The 20,040-nt window shown below is 51.1% G+C and overlaps 1 protein-coding gene across 1 annotated transcript in view; it reads right to left on the minus strand.

The window, feature by feature from the left end:
• Positions 1-20,040, minus strand: part of CHD5 (chromodomain helicase DNA binding protein 5) — a 101,989-nt gene that overhangs the window by 65,412 nt on the left and 16,537 nt on the right. The window contains exon 2 of the mRNA XM_038746888.1: positions 13,132-13,262. Within this exon, the coding sequence (XP_038602816.1) occupies positions 13,132-13,262 (131 nt within the window). The remainder of the gene's footprint in view (positions 1-13,131; positions 13,263-20,040) is intronic.

Genomic DNA, 20,040 nt, shown 5'->3' on the forward strand with positions numbered 1-20,040 from the left:
AGAGCGTTTCTGGACAAAGATAATCCGGGCAGCAGCATGAAGTATGGATTGAAGTGGGGAGAGACACGAGGATGGGAGATCAGAGAGAAGGCTGATGCAGTAGTCCAGTGCAGGGATTAGAACCCAGATCCTCTGCTCCTGGGCTCTTTCCACCCTAGAAACCGCTTGGGATCAGCCCCACTGCACTTGGACTCTGGCCTCCACTAACCACGCAGACTGCTATCAAGCTTTGCCACAGAGTCCCCAGCTGGGTCCTTGTCCAGCTGAGTGGGCTCCAAGCTGAAGAGTTTGTCTCTATTACTGGGGGCCTTACTGGATGGAGCATCAGGGAGAGGACACTGGCCCCTGAAAAAAAACAACTGGGATGAGTGGGCTAAGGTTCCCCCACCCCAACTAACATCTCCTCCAAGAGGCCTTCCTTAAATATCCCTTTCCTCTTCTCCTACTCTCTCTTGCGAGGCCCTGACTTGCTCCTTTTATTCATCCCCCTCTCCACCCCCATAAGACTTATGTACATATCTGTAATTTGTTTATTTCTATTAATTGTCTGTCTCCTCCTCTAGACTGTAAGCTCATTGTGGGGAATGTTTATTGTTTTATGGCTCTAGTATAGTCTTCTATATATAGGTAAAGTATATGTAGTATATAGTGCTTAATCCACTACACCATGCTGCTTCTCTATCAGGCTAGGATCTGGGATTAGGGGAAAGCAGCATGGCCTAGCCGATAGACCCCAGGCCTGGGAGTCAGAAGGACCTGGGTTCTAATCCCGGCTCTGCCACTTGTCTGCTGGGTGACCTTGGGCAAGTCGCTTCACTTCTCTGGGCCTCAGTTACCTCACCTGGAAAATGGGGATTAAGACTGTAAATCCATGTGGGACAGGGATTGCATCCAACCTGATTAGCTTGTATCTACCTCTAGATTGTAAACTCTCTAGACTGTAAGCTCGTTATGGGAAGGGAATGTCACTGTTTATCGTTGTATTGTACTTTCTCAAGCACTTAGTACAGTGCTCTGCACACAGTAAATGTTTAGCAAATACCATTGAATGAACCTACCCCAGCTTAACGTATAGTAAGCATTTAACGTATAGTAAGCGTTTAACAAATACCATCATCATCATTATCACCACCCAGTAGCTTCTCCTCTACCCTACCACCATCACATTCAACTCTCCTCGTCACCTCCCTCCCCCAACCTCTCATCCCCCACTAATGTCCTCCGGGGGAGAAAAGTCTCTGTCAGTCAATGGTATTTATTGAACATTCACCGTGTGCAGAGCACTGTACTAAACGCTTGGAACAGTACAGTACAAAAATAAAACTGACACATTCCCTACTCACAAGGGAGAAAAGCCGCTGTGTGTCCGGCTGCTGCTCACCCCTCTGGTCTCCGTGGGACCTGTTTGTTAGGTTAGGTTACTGTCTCCCGGCTAGGAGCCACGCCAAGACATACTGATTAAAACCTTTTATCCCCATTAAGCCTGCCTGACTTAGCGCCATCAGCCTGACTGCACTTTATTCCTGGAACCGATGTAGTTCCTTGACTGCTGACTCAGACTTCCCGTCAATCCCGGAGGCAGCCCACGCGCAGTCTTAGGCCCCTTCAGGTCAGCCCGGGAAGCCCCCCGGCACCAGAGGACACGTTCATTCATTCATTCATTCAATCGTATTTATTGAGCGCTTACTGTGTGCAGAGCACTGTACTAAGCGCTTGGGAAGTACAAGTTGGCAACATATAGAGATGGTCCCTACCCAACAGAGGGCTCACAGTCTAGAAGGGGGAGACAGACAACAAAACAAAACATGTGGACAGGTGTCAAGTTGTCAGAATAAATAGAAATAAAGCTAGATGCACATCATTAACAAAATAAACAGAATAGTAAATACGTACAAGTAAAATAGAGTGATAAATCTGTAAAAACATATATACAGGTGCTGTGGGGAGGGGAAGGAGGTAGGGCAGGGGGATGGGGAGGAGGAGAGGTAAAAGGGGGCTCAGTCTGGGAAGGCCTCTTAGACTTCTCCCCAGAGGAAGTTTTCCCCTCTCAGTGAAAGAACGGGGTTCCTACAGGGATGACCAACTCCTAGTGACCATGAGTTTCTAAACACTTAAAATCCCAGAATCTCAGAGCTAGAAGGGAACCAAGAAGCCATCTAGCCCAACCCCCTGCCTCCAAACAGATATGACAATCACCTTGGTCTGGTTCCGTTTTCAAGATCAGGAATGGTGACACCACAAGTATTTCAGAATTTCATCCCCTGCCTCACTCACATCTTTCCTAATGTCTAACTGAATTCTCTCTTGCTGCATTTCCATTGGTTCCATCCCCATTGGGCTGGAGAGTAGCTGACCAGCACCTCTGTCCCATAACCACCCTCACAGAGTCCCCTCAGATCTTCTGGAGAATTAGTAATTAGTTGTAGTAACAGTATCTATTAAGCAGTCACCGTGTGCACTGCGTTGTTCTAAACAGTTGGGAATTAGACACAGTCCCTGGCCCTTGAGGGGGCTCAAAATCTAAAGCATTGGAAGCAGTGTGGCCTAGTGGAAAAAGCACAGGCCTGGGAGTCAGAGGGCCTGGGTTCTAATCCTCATTCTGCCACTACTCTGCTGTGTAACTTTGGGCAAGTCACAACTTCCCTGTGCCTCAGTTTTCTCATCAGTAAAATGCAAATTAAATCCAATTCCTTCTTTCTCATATTTGTAAGCCCCACTTGGAACACAGACTGCCCAACCTGATTAACTTGTATCTACCCCAGTGCTTAGTACAGTGCTTGGCACAAAGTAAGTGCTTAATAAGTGCTTTTATTATTATTATCATTATCATCATTATTATTATTAAAGCAATTCCTCCAGTTTCAAACAGAAGGTCCTTACCATGGGCATTAAAGCACTTGATCACCTTGCCCTCTCCTACCTTACCTCACTGCTTTCCTACTACAACCCAGCCCGCACACTTCACTCCTCTAGTGCCAATCTACTTGCTGTATCTTGATCTCTTCTATCTCACTTCCGACCTCTTGCCCATGTCCTGCCTCTGGCCTGGAACACCCTCCCTCTTCATATCCGACAGATGGTCACTGTCCCGACTTTCATAGCCTTATGGAAGGTACATTTCCTCCAAGAGGCCTTCCCCATCTAGGCCCTCATTTCTTCTTCTCCCATTCCCTTCTGCATCACCTTTGCACTTTGAGGGGCTCCCTTTATTCACCCTTCCCATCAGCCCCGCAACACTTAGGTACATATCCATAATTGATTTATTCATATTAATGTCTCCCCCTGTAGACTGCAAGAGTATCGTGGACAGTGAACATATGTCCCAACTCTGTTATACTGTACTCTCCCAAGTGCTTAGTACACACAGAAAGCTCTGTGCATTAGCTCTGCACACAGTAAACACTCAATAAATACCACTGGTTGATTGATTGATCCAAAAGGCACCTTAGAGGGCTTCAGTTCCTATTCAGTTCTTCTACCTATTCTGGGAAGAGGGGCAGAAAAGAGGGCGGAATCTCTTGGAGGACTATGGCAAAGCCAGGGAGAATGGAAATGAGAAAAGCCCAACTTCAGGTATGGGCAGAAAAAAGAGATGGAAAGTAATAGGAGGAGGAAGTAGGGGGCACCCACTTGAGCAATAAATCCAACGGGAAACAGTTTCCTCACTGCAGCAATCCCTGGACCCAGATGGACAGTTAATTAGTGTTATCTACTGAGAGGACTTACTGAATGTACAGCACTATTAAATGCTTGAAAAAGAGCAACAGAAGCAAGCCCAAGAAACTGACAATCAATTAGGTAAATCTCCACACTCTAACAAATGCGCTTATTTCCTCTTCTGGGGCTGGGCTCCATCACTCCCACCCTGAGAGTGGGGAGTGGAGAACAGATTTCATTTCCCATCATCTGGGCCTCAGAGAGCTGGGTTCAAATTCTGGCTCTGCAGTAATTGCCTGGCTGTGTCACCTGACTCAGGTCCCCACTCTCTTGGGCCTTGGTTTCCCCTTCTGCTTGAAGAAGACCACCCTTGCCCTCATCCCATATCCCAAGCAATACTGACAGCCCATGAAACAATGCTTCCCATCTTTTGGGATTGGAGGGGCAAAGCAGGAAACAGCTCTGTTTAAGGGATCTCTTCCTTAAAGAGAACGCCTGGGTTATTATGGGCAGTGAATGCATCTGCTAATTCTGTTGTATTGTACTCCCCCAACCGCTTAGAACAGTGGCACATGATGAAGAGAACGGTATTTGTTAAGCACTTACTATGTGTCAAACGCTGTTCTAAGGACTGGTGTAGATGCAAGCTAATCATGTTGGACCCAGTCCCTGTCCCACATGGGGCTCACAGTCTTAATCCCCATTTTACAGATGAGGTAACTGAGGCACAGAGAAGTGACTTGCCCAAAGTCTCAAAGCAGAATAGCGGCAGGGCTGGGATTAGAACCCAGATCCTTCTGACTCCCAGGCCCAGGCTCTACGCACGACGTCACGGTGCACATAGAAGCACAAAGCAGCATGGCATAATGGATAGAGCACAGTCCAGGGAGTCAGAAGGTCCTGAGTTCTAATCCCAGTTCTGCCACTTGTCGCTGTGTGGCCTTGGGCAATTCACTTCACTTCTCTGTGCCTCAGTTACCGTATCTGTAAAATGGGGATTAATAATGATGATGATGATGGTATTTGTTACGCGCTTACTATGTTCAAAGCACTGTTCTAAGCACTGAGGTAGATACAGGGTGATCAGGTTGTCCCACATGGGGCTCACAGTTTTAATCTCCATTTTACAGATGAGGTAACTGAGGCACAGAGAAGTTAAGTGACTTGCCCAAAGTCACACAGCTGACAATTGGCGGAGCCATGATTTGAACCCATGACCTCTGACTCCAAAGCCTGGGCTCTTTCTACTGAACCACGAGACTGTGAGCCCCATTTGGGACAGGGACTGGATCCAACTCGATTTGCTTGTATCTGCCCCAGCATTTAGTATAGTGCATGGCCCATAGTAAGTGTTTAACAAATACCACAGTTATTATTAATGTTATTATTATTAATGTTATTATTATTATTATTTGTATTTGGACTCATCCTCAGCCCCCAGCCCCATATGAGAAAAAAGGAGCCACACTGAAAGCAAGAGACTTGGCCTTTCTGGGGGACATCTCAGGGTTGGGGTACAGAGTGCTCAAACTGGCCCCCCTCCCAACAAAATTCATAAATTCCTTATTAACCAATCACACAGATTAGCACAGACCTACAGGACTGTCTGCTTGTCTGCTGTGTGACCTTGGGCAAGTCACATCACTTCACTATGCCTCTGTTACCTCATCTGTAAATGGAGATTAAGAATATGAGCCCCATGTGGGACAGGGACTGTGTCCAACCTGATTAGCTCATATCTACCCCAGGGCTAATACAGTGGCTGGCACAGACTAAGTCCTTAACAAATATATGTATATATATATATATATATATATATATATATATATATATATATATATATATATTTTTAATTATTATTATTTTTTTTAATAGTCACCTAGCCACAGACAACCATCTTCCACCCAGTCCAATGAGAAGACCAGGCCAGCCTGCTGGTAAGAGGGGGAAGGAAGACTTGTGAGGAGGCCCTGTGGTTTGAAAAACAAGGCCCTCCACCACATAGGTTATCGCTCACCCCTGCTACAACAAGGACAAGACAGTGTGTCTTGTTTCTGCCGGACTTCTCCAAGCACTCAGTTCAGTGCTCTGTCCACGGTAGATGTTCAATAGATACTACTTGCTGATTGATTGCTCCCTTGTGTGCCTCAGCTCCAGAAGAAAGTTCATCTTCGCCTTCCCAGCCCAGGTCACATTGTCCCCTCCCCTGCCTTCCTTCCTGCCTTCCTCCCAGCCCAGCTGCTTTCTCCTCGCCTGGGGAAGTTCAAATTGGCTGAGGGTCTCAAATACTAAGACTTTTCATCTTTGATTCAGGTTGTCCCCAAAGACAAAATAAAATAAAGGAAGCAGGATCAGCCAGCTGGTGTACACTAATTTTGGACCCTTGAAGATTTGAAGGGCGTGGTGGGGGAGACATAGATTAAGGGAGGAAAGAAGGGGAGGGAGGGAGAGAGGAAGAAAAGAAGAGAGAAGAGAGAGAGGAAGGAAGGGAGGGAGAGAAGAAGAGAAAGATAGAGGAGGAGGAGGAAGGGAGGGAGGAGGGGGGAAAGGAGGAAGGGAGGGTGGAGGGGGGAAAGGAAGGGAAGAAGGAGAGAAGGAAGAGGCAGAAAGAAAAGGGAGGAGAGGAAAGAGAGAAGGAGTAAAAGAAAGGAAGACAAGGCTTCCCCATTTAATAGTGTTATAAACAGTTATAATTTAGCACCGAATAATTGGTTGCTATGGTAACTGCTGCAGTACAGGTTTGAAATCATCTCACTCCAGCTCCCGCCCCAGTCTGACAAGGACCTTCATCTACATATGTTCAGGTTCAGGCTGGAGGCTGGTTATTTTATGGCTATTTCAGCCTTCTGACGTCCTGGTGCCGTTCTCCACTTCTGCTCCCTGCTCGCCTCACACTGCTCTCCCAGATGGCACAGAAAACCGATTTGTCCCCAGCCCTGGCTGGGCAGTCCTCGGGATCAGGCGGGTGAGAAAGAAAGGGGGAGGAACTGGGAAAGCAGGCATCCTGGGTTCCATAAGCACGTCTGTCAGCCACAGAGCCCAGTTAAAAGCTCACGTGGTGGGTTTCTGTTTGGGCTTCCTCTCTAACTAGCCTAGCCCAGACACCCAGCAGAGCAGGGAGGAGCCCGAGACCTGACAGAAAAGGCCAGCTTGGCTGGTTTCCTGGGTCAGAGAGACAACCTTTCACTTCCAGGAGCTACCTCTTCACACACCTCTGGGGGTTCCCTTCTCTACCAAGCCTCAGTCCCTAGACCCCACCTCAAAATAAGATATGGGTGCAGCTGGATGATGGTTCTCTGCCCCCTCCTTTACAGGCCTGATGGAGAGCCAGTGGAAGAGACAGTGACAGGCAAAGAGAGACATGGAAACAAGGAGACACAGAGAGGCAAACAGACACAGGGGCAGGAAAAGAGAGAGACAGTGAGGCGATGATGGGCAGAGTGATGGAGAGAGGGAAAGGGAGAAAGGGAGAGATGGGGAGATGGAGAGAGGGAGATATACACAGAGGCAGGAAAAGAGAGAGAAAGCGAGGCAATGATGGGTTAAAAGGCAAAAAGAGAGAGAGACGCAGAGATGGGGAAATGGAGAGAAGGAGACAGAGGCAGGAAGTGAGGCAATGATTGGTTGAAGCATAGTGATGGAGAGGGAAGAGAGAGAGCAAGCACACAAGAGAGAGATGCAGAGACAGGAAGATGCAGAGAGGGAGACTGACACAGAGGCAGGAAGAGAGAGAGAGTGAGGCAGTGATGGATCGAGGCAAAATCAGAGAGAGATGCAAAAACAGGGAGATGCAGAGATAGGGAGATGCAATGACGGAGATGCACAGATATGGTGATACAGAACAGGGAAATGGAGAGGGAGACAGAGGCAGGAAGTGAAACAGTGAGGCAGTGATGGGTTGAGGCAGAGTAAGAGAGAGTGGCACAGAGAGAGAGATGCAGAAACAGGGAGATGCAGAGACAGGGAGACAGACACAGAGGCAGAAAGAGAGATAGTGAGGCAGTAATGGATCAAGAGAAAAACACAGTGATGGAGAGAGTGAGAGAAACAGGGACAGACAGAAAAATTCAGAGGCAGGAAAGGAAAGAGAAAGAAAGACAAAGAAGCACAGAAGGATAATAATAATAATAATAATAACAATGACATTTATTAAGCGCTTACTATGTGCAAAGCACTGTTCTAAGCGCTGGGGAGGTTATAAGGTGATCAGGTTGTCCCACAGAGGGCTCACAGTCTTAATCCCCATTTTACAGATGAAGTAACTGAGGCACAGAGAAGTTAAGTGACTTGCCCAAAGTCACACAGCTGACAATTGGCAGAGCCAGGATTTGAACCCATGACCTCTGACTCCAAAGCCCGTGCTCTTTCCACTGAGCCACACTGCTTCTCTAAGATGAAGAAGTGAAGACAGTGAGACAGAGAGAGAATGAGAGAGAGACACAGACAGACATACAGGCGGACAAGTGAAACAGACAGACACATCCAGCAGGGAGGCTGATCAGAAAGAGGAGCAGATGAGCCAGGCTAGTCAGCCTATGTCTGGAAGTGGGAAACAGAAGCCCTATTTCCCGCCAACCCTCCCCGACAACCCCAGCATCCTGTCCCCTATGATTACATTTCCCCTCAACTGAGACTTCCACCCGTAGGCCACAGAACACCCTAAGCCAGGCTGCCACCACACGTTCTCACTAAAACCCCCAGTGGGTGCACCTTGTCTAGATGCCGCCCTCTCAGTCACCCCACAGAGGACAGCCTTGAAGGCACGAAAAAGCCGCAGCGCGCCACGGACCCTGAACCCATGATGAAGCAACAATGTGCCACACATGCACGTGCATGTACACACCCCCACACACACCCCCACCCCTGCGGCTCTGAGAGGCACTGGGGGAGATCAGGAGGGAGACGGAACACCTTGCAGCCGCCAGAGGAACCAGGGATGGCAGACCCTTCGAGGAGTACAGGCCACAGATCTGGAAATATGGATACAACTCGCTGGACACCTCGCTTGTGGCCCCCACTGAACAATTCAGATCGAATAATGCCCCTGCCACTCACAGCCCCTAGAGTCCAGAGACCCAACTCTATGACAATCTTCCCATACCCTAGACACCATTTCTTTTTGTTTTCTCCAAAAAGAAGCATGTTTTCTAGACTTCCTGGACATGGGACAGTGAGTATCAAGGAATCCTGGAGCTGGAGGGGAGCTCTGAGGTCATCTGGTCCAGCCCCATACCTCCTGGCAGGAAACCACTAAGCTCAGCATGTAGCAGTTGCATTCCAGAGGAAAGAGTGAGGAGTTCCAGCATCCTCTCTGACTGCTTCCTAGACAGAGTCAGCGTGGTCTAAAAGAGTCAGGATCTTCATTTCCTCCACTCCCTCTCTCCTCTGTGTCAGCTAGGCACTTGGATCTGTGCCCTTTCATCACTTGATATTCACACCTCCCTCAGTTTCACAGCACCTGCTTACATATCCGTAATTTATTTTAATGTCTGTCTCTCCTCTAGACTGTAAGCTCCTGGTGGGCAGGGAACACGTCTACCAACTCTGTTGTACTGTTACTCTCCCAGGTGCTTAATACAGTGTCCTGCACCCTGAAAGCACTCAGTAAATATCACTAATTGATTGGTAATTCCAGCTCTGCCACTGGTCTGCTGGGGGACCTTGGGCAAATCACTGACAGATCTTGGTTAGTCTGAGAAAAAGAGAGAGAGAAAAGACTCAGACTCTGGAGATCTAGGTTCTCTCAGCCATATTCCCATTATTGATAACAATAATAATATTTGTTAAGCACCTAAGATGTCCCAAGCACTGTGCTAAGCACCGAGGTAGCTACAATCAGATAAGATCCAATCCCTGACCCAAATGGGGCTTACAGTCCCAGTAGGAGGGAGACTGGGTACTTAATTCCCTTTAAATAGTTGAGGAAACTGAGGCACAGAAAAGTTAAGTGATTGGTCCAAGGTCACACAGCAGGCCAGCAGAAGAGCCGGGGGGGTTTGGGGGGCACATCTCCTGATTCCAGTCCTGTGCTCTTTCCACTAAGCCATGCTGCTTCTATTCACTTACTGAGTTACCTCAGACATGCTATTTCCCCTCTCTTGAGCTTCTGCTCCCCAGCTACAAAATGGGGAGCATAACTGCGGGGTGTGATGTGGACAGTCACAAGCAGAGAGGCTCAGAGCCCCTCGCATCACCATTTCTCATACAAGCCCAGCCCACACTCCCACCTCAGTCAGTAGCAGCCCCCAGGGACGGGGACTTGAAGCTTCTGGGCTCTCTGCCCACACTCCCCCTTTCCCACCCCTGAACCCCTATGCCCAACTCTGGAGTTGACAAGGAGTTTCAGGGCCCGAGGCACCAAGCTGGAGACAGTTCAAGGGGCCGGGTGAGCACTGACCTGGGCTCCTGAGAGGTGGCGGAGTTACCCTTGGGGTGGACACTCTGAATCGCTCCATTAACCTCCCTTCATCTGACCCTTTGGCCCCAAGGGCTGGCGGGAGGGCCAGCAGGAGGCCAGCACAGGACAAGCTAACTTTTGATGATGGCATATTGTTATATCGTACTCTATCGCTTAGTACGGTGCTCTGCACGTAGTAACTGCTCAATAAATACGATTGAATGACTGACTGACAAGAGCGCCAGGATCTGGGCTCCTCTCAGCTGAGATATCAGGGTCAAAGAGGCTGCCGGGGCTGGCAGCTTTATGGACGAGTTCCCAGCAGCTTTAAAGGAACCCAACAATGGGAGACAGAAAGGGGTAAGACAGTTCTAATGCTGGGGTTGTTCTGCCCACGGGGTACCACTGGGGGTGTTGGAACTTCTGGCCTGTGCCAAAGTGCCAGCCCCAGGGCATGATGGGGGCCAGGGGGTGGGTGGGGCCAGGGAGGGTGAGGAAAGTGGGAAGGTAGGGCAGCGGGGTCCAATGCACCAAGTGAGGTGTTGGGGCGGTGGACAGCCGGTGGGCTGGTGGAGCCAGTGGGAGTTGGTGGGGACAGTGGGGCGAATGGGGCAGTAGCGTGGTGGGGTCAGTGGGGGTGGATGGAGCAGTGGAGAAGGTGGGGAGGCAGGGGGGTGGGGGCCAGTGGGAAAGGTGGGACAGTAGGGTGAGGGGGGTGAGGGGACGGCAGGGCAGAGGGGCCAGTGCACCTCAGCTTTCCAGCTGAGGGAGGATGAGGGGAAAGCTAGTATTCTCAGCCCCATAGTCAGGCTCCCAGCTCACCCACCCTGGGCCTTTGAAAGATCCACGAGCTTCTGAGCAGGGTTCAATGGACAGAGCTCCAAAAGAGGTTTTTCTGACTCTAGCGGGTCAAAGCCAGCCTGTGGGCCCCAAGCCCTGCCCCACTTGCTTCCCCCAAAGCACCAGCCCTTTCTGTCCCAAACTCACAGTGAAAGAGTCCTCCCCTTTCCCCACCACTCCACCCTCTACCCAAAGCTGAGCCTCTACCACCGCCCCACTACCAACCCCACCCTCAGGGCCCAGTGTCTACTCAGTCAGTCAGTCAACCGAACTTACTGAGTGCTTACTGTGTGCAGAGCACCGTATTAAACACTTGGGAAAGCACAATAAAACATTACAACAGACAAATTCCCTGCCCAAGACAAGGGCCTGGGCCTATCGCCACTGACGCTGCCACGCCAGAAATAACCTGGGTTTCCTTGCTCTCGTTGAGGCCCAAGGGGGGGACTGACATTCCAGCAGCTGAAGGGGGCCAAGAATGGGCAATCGAATGGGCGAGCTGGAGAGGAGGGTCCCAACTCCCCTCCCAGGGAAATTAACCTCCCACCCTGGACTGGCGGGAGTGCGACACCTGGCATGTGAGATGGGCACAGCTGGGTCGGTGGGTGCCCAGCCACAAGCCAGAAACTGCAACCATTCATTCATTCAATCGTATTTATTGAGTGCTTACTGTGTGCAGAGCACTGTATATTGCAATTAAAAATAAACAAGCAGCAAACAACCAGCTGGCATCTGGGTTGGCTCCGGGGGCTGGCCCACGGTGCCTTCTCGCCTGTCCTTGGCCCCCTCCCTCCCGCTCCCCCTCGCCCAACACATTCCTCTGCTGCATCTCCCTGAGCCCCGAACGGGAGCTGCAGGAAGGAGCGTTTCTACCCATCACCTGGTGCTCCACAGATGGGCTTCTAGGGGCCGGCTAACAGATCCAGGAAGGCAGACAAATTCTTGGCTCCCAACTCCGAGGGGATCATGGAAATCAAACACATTTCTATCCCCTCCCCTGGGTGGGCTAGGGGAGTGCTGAGTCCACATCCAAGGAGAGGCGGCAGTCCACCTGAATGAGGGCCACCTGGGCTGGGTGCTGGGCTGGGTCACCTTTGCCCCTTCTCTTTTCTATGCCCCCAATACCCCTCGGCCACACCGCACGCCAAAGCCATGCCTCCGTGAAAGGGAGATGAGGGGTCGAGGTGGTCAGGGGGACTTTGCAAGAGCCCCAGAATACATGGTTCCTCCACCCGACTCCAGAAGGCCCCGGATCACTCAACCACATGGCAATTCCCAGCTTTGGGTCATCCACCCACACGGCCAATCCCAGCCTTGGGTGATATATCCAAGTGGCCACTAGCCCTGGGTCACACAACCACACAATCAACACCAGACCCAGGTCACCCATCCACAGGGTCAACCCCAGCTTGGGTCACCCAACCACATGGCCAACCCCAGCCCCAGGGCACCTGTGTACGTGACCAACCCCAGCCCTGGGTCACCCAACCCCAGCCCCAGGTCATTCATCCATACAGTCAACCACAGCCCAGGTCATCTAACCATATGGCCATCCCTTGCCCCGGGTCACCCATCCACATGACCAACCCCAGCTCTGGGCCTCCCACCTGCACAGCCAACTCCAGCCCCCTGTCACCTATCATTCAGCAACAGCCCTTCATCCCCTAGACTGGGATTCCAGAACAGAGAAAGTCCATCCTCTTGGGCAGCTTTCTCACCCTGGCAGAAACCTAAGAGTGGCAGAGGCTACAGCCTGGGATGAGAGCATGGCCAGACCCTCTGGATCAGTGGGACCTTCACTCCCTACGGCTCCCTCCCAGCCCCGCAGCCCAACCGTCAGGAGATGCTCCCGGCCCAGAGGGTGCCAGCCGGGCAGGTGACTCAGCAGGGCAGAGGTCTGGGCACCCCAGGGTGATGCCGGGGTTTTGGGGAGGGGGCCAAGGATAGGATGGGGGTCCCTGTGAGCTAGCCCAGGCTAGAGCGGGTGCCCCTGCAGGAGCCCCAGGTAAGATCTACCCTGCCCCTCCCTCTCAGGTTCTTGCAAATGCTGCAGCCCCCATCTCCTGCACCTACATGAGTGTCTGGCCAGAGCTGGGGACATTAGGAAAGGGGCCTATGGAGAAACACAACAACCCCAGCCCTTCCTCTGTCCAAGGGAGGCCCAGGATCCCAGCCCCACAGTCTGCCCAGCTCCCCTGGGAGGCCCCGGCCCCCGCCCGGGGCAGAGTTCCCCGCACCTCTTTCTTCCTTCGCCTCACTTTGGACGCCTTGTTCTCCTTGAGTTTTTTGGATTTCTTCTTCCTAGGCAAGCTCATCAACTCCTCAGGGTAGAATTCTTCCAGGCCTTCAAGGCCCCCGTCATCTTCTTCTGGAGACAAGAGGAAAGGAGAAGGTGTCACCTCAGTGGCCAGCCCAGCCAAGCCCAGAACCCAGGGGGAGCAGCAGGGCCCAGTTCTCCTGGCCCCTTACCCAAGGGCCCACCCCAGCCTGTCCCAGGGCCCTGCTCCCTCTTCACAATTCCCCATCCTCTTCCCCCCCTCCTCTGCCCCTCTACCCACTTTCTAGTGTCTTCCTCCAAACTCCCATGGGGCCCAGTAGGCTCAACTCCCAGGCCAGGGTCAAAAAATTGTCAACCCAGAGGACCAGCCTGAACGGGGTAGCAGCCTCCTGGGTGAATCCCCGATTCTATTCAGTGATCCAGACTTTTTAGTCATGAACCGAACTAGCCCCAGCATGGACAATTAATGTCTGCAAGACTGGGGTTCAGTTAATCAGCTAGCCCACCAGCGCCTGACCTTGTCCCTTCATATCATCCCCCCAAACCATTCCCCTTCCTCCTCTCCCACTCCCCTCCCTGCTCCCTCCTCCTCTCCCACTCCACTTCCTGCTCCCTCCTCCTCTCCCTGCCCTTGTACCATCTTCAGGCTCTGGAAACTCCCTGCCTCAGCCGGGTCGAGCTCATTCCAGAGGCATAATAACCCCCTGATGAACAAGGCCCTTGTCAAATTTTTCCCAGACCAGGGCTCTTCTTCCATTTCCTAGCTCTCCCAGGGCAAGAGGGATTCTCCCCACTTTCCAACAAAAGCCTAAGGAACTTGCCCAATGTCACAACTAAGTCACAGACCTAGCCGTTCCACAACCACGTTCCCTGACCATCACCTCCCTGCCGAGCGGATTCTTGATGCATCTGTGGCAGGAAAACCCCAGCAAGTCCCTCCAAAGCCAACCGTAGGAGACCCTTCCCCAAAAGGACCCCAGGGAGCAGGGAGAACCTCCTGCCAGGAGCCACCTCTCCGAGAAGATCCCACAACAGGGTCCGTTGGCTCTGTCCCCGTCCCCATGAAGGGTAGAGATGCTGCAATCACAACCAGGAGACCCCACCTGCCTCCCTGACGATTGATAATGCCAAACCTGCCCCCAACCCAGGAACCCACAGAATAACCCCCCACTTCTTGCCTGCTCAAGCCTGGCCTGTAACGAGGTCAGAGGCACCCGTTGCCTTAGCCCAGAAGACTATAGGGAATATGTGTGATTTGGGCACTTATTCAGCACTTACTCTGTGCTAAACATTCTGGTGAGCCCTGGGGTATATACAAGAGAATCAACTGGTCCCAGTCCCTGACACATATGGGGCTTAAAGTATAAGAGGGAGGGAGAACTGGTATTGAATCCCCATTTTACAGAAAAAGAAATCACAGCCCAGAGTAGTTAAGTGACTTTCCCAAGATCACATAGCAGGCCACTGTGGAGTCAGGACTAGACCCTGGGTCTCCTGACTCCCAGAACCGGCCACACTAACTCCCCCTTGGTACACAAGCAGCAGATTCAGGAGGAGAAAGATGAACCCTCCTGGGCTGACGATTCTTTAGGAGAACAACAGGAGGAGTCCCCATCGAGTGGCTGTCGTGCCAAACCCAGCCAGGGAGCTGGTGGCACCCCCAGACCTTGAGTTAAGTGCTGGCACTGCTGGAACCCTCTGCCCCCAGGTAGGTGTCAGTGCTGGTGGAGCCCCCAACCCTGGGCAAGTGGCAACAAAAAGACAGGATCAGCAACTTAGCTGGGTTCCTGTGATCAGGTCTGAGGGCCTGCCCTGGGGATGGACGGATGGTCAAATGCCTTCTCCTTCTTCTCCCCTCATCCCCCCCGCCCACCAGCTGCTGCAGTGAAGGGGTTCTGTGAAGCGACTCCCTTCCCGGTTATGTAAGTTGCTCTCAGGCTGATGCAATCCTGGTCCGAGGTGAAGGCGGCGAAGCTCCTCTGCTCCGAGGTCAGCAGCTTGGCCCCCTTTTTTCCAGGAAGACTGCTGGGGCCAACGGTGTTGGTGGGGGCCTTTGGGAAGAGGTTGTAGGAACGGGGCCTGAGGTCACGTATGTGGGCTGGGGAGAGCTGAGCTCTCAGAGGGCCTTGCATGATGCAGCAGAGTGGCCTCTCTCTCCCTCCCCCAGTCGGGGTCTGTCCCTGTAGGATTCAGGGACTGAAAATCCCATAGCCCAAACCTGCCCATTTCTCTGTCTCCAGTGAAGTGGATCCTCAAAGCCCCTGGCCTCCTCCAGGATGCCCTCCCAGACTAGTTGTCTGAGCCTCTCTGCCAGGCTTCCTCCTCCTCCTCCATCCCCCCACATTAAAGGGGCCACAAGATTGCGGTGGAACTGCTCCAGCGAGAAGCCAAGCCCAATGAGCTGGAATCTGTCCATGACCTGACTGGTCCAGAGGGAGGCCCCCACCTGTCCCCCCTCTGCCACTCCTCTTAGCACTCACCCGGGGGCTGCCCACTGGCCCCGGCCCTTACACCCGGGGACCCAGGCCAGGCTGCAGCAGCCTGTTCCTCCACCCAAAGCCGGGAATCACACGGGGACAATGCTTGGGGGGTTCCCAGAAAACAATGTGGGGGAAAACATCCCACCTCTCTCAATGGAATGGCAGGCAGGACCACCCAGACCCCAACCCCAAAGTCCGCCAGGCCCCAGCTGGACTGGGGGAGAAGTAGGGTTGAGAGGCCACTGCCCCCAGACCCCACTGAGCCACAGCAGCACCGCGAAGGATGGGCAGTAGGACAAGGCTGCCTTGTCCCGTCTTCCCCTCCAGCGTGGGCATTTGGGCAACCCAGTCCTTGGGAAGGGAGCATTGGCAGAGGAAGGGGGCGGCTCCTGACACAACCAGACCTGCAGCCCCAGGCCACGCCTGCTGCTGCCATTATCGATCCCAGTGGCGCTATAATTAGGATGCATTAGGCTTCTTATCGTCTACCTTTTTACATTCCCAAGTATGGCCTGCTGAAATGGATTCGATCAGAGGGAGGGAGATGGACGCGGGGAAGAGGGAGGAGTGGGGAGAAAAATAAAAAGGGTGGGGCCAGTGGGGATGGAGAGGAAGGGGAGATGATATAGGAGAAGGAAAGATGGGGAAGTGGGGGAAATGAGAAGTGAAAAGAGGTGGGGGGAGAAAGAGAAGAGGCAAGAAAGACATGGGGAGGGGAAGGAGATGGAGTTTAGATGGGGAGGAACAAAGGGAGAGAAGGGGATGGGGAGGGAGGGATGGGAGAGAGGGGAAGGAGAGATTATATATTTATTTTATGAGTACAATAATTATTATATTAATAAGAATAATAGTTGTATTTGTTAAGCACTTACTATGTACCAGGCCCTGTACCAAATGCTGGGACAGATGTAATATAATACTGTCAGATAATCCCTGTCTCACATGCGGCTCACAGAATAAGTAGGAAGGAGAATAGGTATTTAATCCTCACTTTTAGTTAAGGAAACTGAGGCACCGAGAAATTAAGTGACTTGCCCAAGATCACACAGCAGGCAAGTGGCAGAGCTGAGATTGTAATTATAAGGGAAGAAATGCAGCCTACTGGATAGAGCATGGACCTGGGAGTCAGAAGAACCAGCTCCGCTACTTGTCTGTTGTGTGACCTTGGGCAAGTCATTTAACTTCTCTGTGCCTCAGTTACCTCATCTGTAAAATGGGGATAAAGACTGTGAGCCCCATGTGGAACATGGACTGAGTCCAATCTGACTAGCTTGTATCTGCCCCAGCACTTAATATAGTACCTGGCACATAGTAAGTGCTCAACAAATAGCATTTTTTTAAAAAAAAGTTATATTTGTTAAGTCTTTACTTTGTACCAAGCACTGTACTAAGTGCTGGGTAGCTACAAGCTAATCAGGTTGGACACAGTCTCTGTCGCACATGGGACTCCCAGTTTAATAATAATAATAATTTTGGCATTTGTTAAGTGCTTATTTATGTGCCAAGCACTGTTCTAAGCACTGGGGCAGATACAGGGTGATCAGGTTGTCCCATGTGGGGCTCACACTTTTAATCCCCATTTTACAGATGAGGTAACAGGCACAGAGAAGGGAATGGCTTGCCCAAGTTCACACAACTGACAAGTGGCGGAGCCAGGATTAGAACCCACGATCTCTGACTCCCAAGCCCGAGTTCTGGGGATATTTAAACACAGAAAAGTGAAGTGACTTGCCCAAAGTTACACAGGAGACAACTGGCAGAGCCAGAATTAGAACTCAGGTCCTCTGACTCCCAGGCCATTCTGGTTCTCTTAGATGGGAATGGGGAGAGACGAGCACAGAGAGAAGAGTAGAGAGGGAGAGAGAAAGGATGGAGAGAGAGGGCATCTGTCATACTGTACTCTCCCAAGTGCTCAGTACAGTACTGTGCACACAATAAGTGCTCAATAAATACAGCTGATTGATAGATTGCAGTGAGATGTGGGAAAAGAAAGGTGGGGAGGAGAGGAAGGGGAGTGTGAGAGAGGCAGGGAGAAAAGGAGAAGGGGGAGGAAAAGATGGGGAAAAGTGAGGAATAAAGGAAGATGGAAAGAGGACAAACTAAAGCAGAAAAAAAAAGAGAATATGCAGTATGTAACAGGGAGTCATGGGAGAGACTGACAGATCTTTCCTTGCTAGTCCAGCCCTTCCTCACACCAGTAGGTGTTCCCTGTATTGTTATTATTATAAAAATAAAAATAATGATAATTGTGGCATTTGTTAAGCACTTACCATGTGCCTGGCACTGTACTAAGCAGTGGGGTAGATACAAACAAATCGGGTTGGACACAGTCCCTGTCCCACCTGGTCGCAGACTCTTTTGTGCCCAACACTGGGATCAAGGGTCCTTGCCATTCTGGATGGGGCCCAGAGATCTCCTGCTCATCCTGGCCAACCGCAGGTCCAGAGCACAGGCCGTCAGCCTGCCCCAACCTGCCTACCCCAGCCCACCTGCCCCAAGCCTGCCTGTCTGCCCAGACAAGCTCCCTGGCCTGGCTCTGGCTGCTTGTCTCTGGGTGCCTGAACCCCTCCATGGGGGTGTGGGTAAAGGGAGAGATAGTAACAGAAGAAGAAACCACTGAGGGCTTTTTCAGTCCTGGAATCCCAGCATTTCTCCCCAGCAGAGACCCAGCCCCCTCCTCCTCCTCCTTTTCATCAGAAGATGACTCTAGCTTCTTCCTGGAGAGGGCAGAGGGGAGAAGAGCTCAATCAATGGCTAACTGATTGCTAAGTAAGCACTGTCCTAAGCACTTGGAAGAGTACAATACAGGCAGAAAATTTGGAAGCACCATGTCCTCAATAATAATAATAATAATTAATAATTATGATATTTGTTAAGCACTTACTATATGCCAAGCACTGTTCTAAGCAACAGGGTGGATACAAGATAATCGGGTTGTCCCACCTGGGACTCGTAGTTTTAATCCCCGTCTTTTAGACTGTGAGCCCAATGTTGGGTAGGGACTGTCTCTATATGTTGCCAATTTGTACTTCCCAAGCACTTAGTACAGTGCTCTGCACATAGTAAGCACTCAATAAATATGATTGATTGATTTAATCCCCATTTTACAGATGAGGTAACTGAGGGACAGAGAAGTTAAATGACTTGCCCAAGGTCACACAGCAGACAAGTGGCAGAGTCGAGATTAGAACCCACGTCCTCTGACTCCCAAGTCCATGCTCTTGCCACTAGGCCATGCTACTAATGGGGGAGACAGGCAGGCTACATTTATCAGTAATGGGAGCAGGAGGAAGCAGCCAGCTCCTGGAACAGATTCAGCCACAACCTGTGAAGCCCAGGGTTGAGTCTGGCAGGTGAGAGGATGGAGCAGTCAGGGGGAAGAAGCTACGGTCTACCGTCTGCTCTCAAGAACTCCAGGGGAGAGCCTCAGCCCCCGGGCCTGCCCTCAGAAACCACTAAGCTCCTCTAGGAAGGAAGGCATCCAACCCTCTCTCCCAACTTACCCCAGCGCCTGCCCTGCTGCCCACAGAGAGAACTCCTCCTGCCATCTCCATTTGATTGATGGGTAACAACCACCACCTTCCCACCCACCACTGACAGTCCCTGGTCCTGGCTCACTTCCTCATGCCCTCAGACTCCTCCATCCTTGCAGAGACTTTGAGCCTATTTTGCCTATCTGTGTTGTGGGTTTATTTGTTTTTTTTATGGCATTTGTTAAGTGCTTACTCTGTGCCAGGCACTGTACCATGTGATGGGTATATCAATCAATCAATTTATATCATTTATTGAACTCTTACTGTGTGCAGAGCACTGTACTAAATGCTTGGGAGAGTACATATAACAATAAAGCAGAGTTGCTAGGCACATCCCCTGAGCACGATGAGCCTACAGGCTAGATACATGATCATCAGGTTGGACACAGTTTATGTCCCATAAGGGGCTCACAGTCTTAATCCCCATTTTACAGATGAAGTAACTGAGGCCCAGAGAAGTTAAGTGACTTTTCCAAGGTCACACAGCAGACAAGTAGCAGAGTCAGGATTAGAACTCACATACTTTGACTCCCAAGCCCGTGCTCTTGCCACTAGGCCATGCTACTAATGGGGGAGACAGACAGACTATATTTATCAATAAAAAGGTCACACAGCAGACAAGTGATGGAGGTGGAATTAAAACCCAGGTCCTTCTGACTCACACTTTAATACTTCATTACTTCTTTTGTGTCTTGTCTCCAATCCTGTATCCCCACTTGAACTTTTAGATTGTAAGCCCTCTGAAGGGCAGAGACCCTGTCTAATCACCACCTATGTATTTTCTCTCAGCGCTTATTATGGTTCTCTGCACTTACTAACCACATAATAAATACCATTACGACTACTAGAAGAAAC

Source organism: Tachyglossus aculeatus, chromosome 5, assembly GCF_015852505.1.
Source record: "Tachyglossus aculeatus isolate mTacAcu1 chromosome 5, mTacAcu1.pri, whole genome shotgun sequence".
NCBI lineage: Eukaryota > Metazoa > Chordata > Mammalia > Monotremata > Tachyglossidae > Tachyglossus > Tachyglossus aculeatus.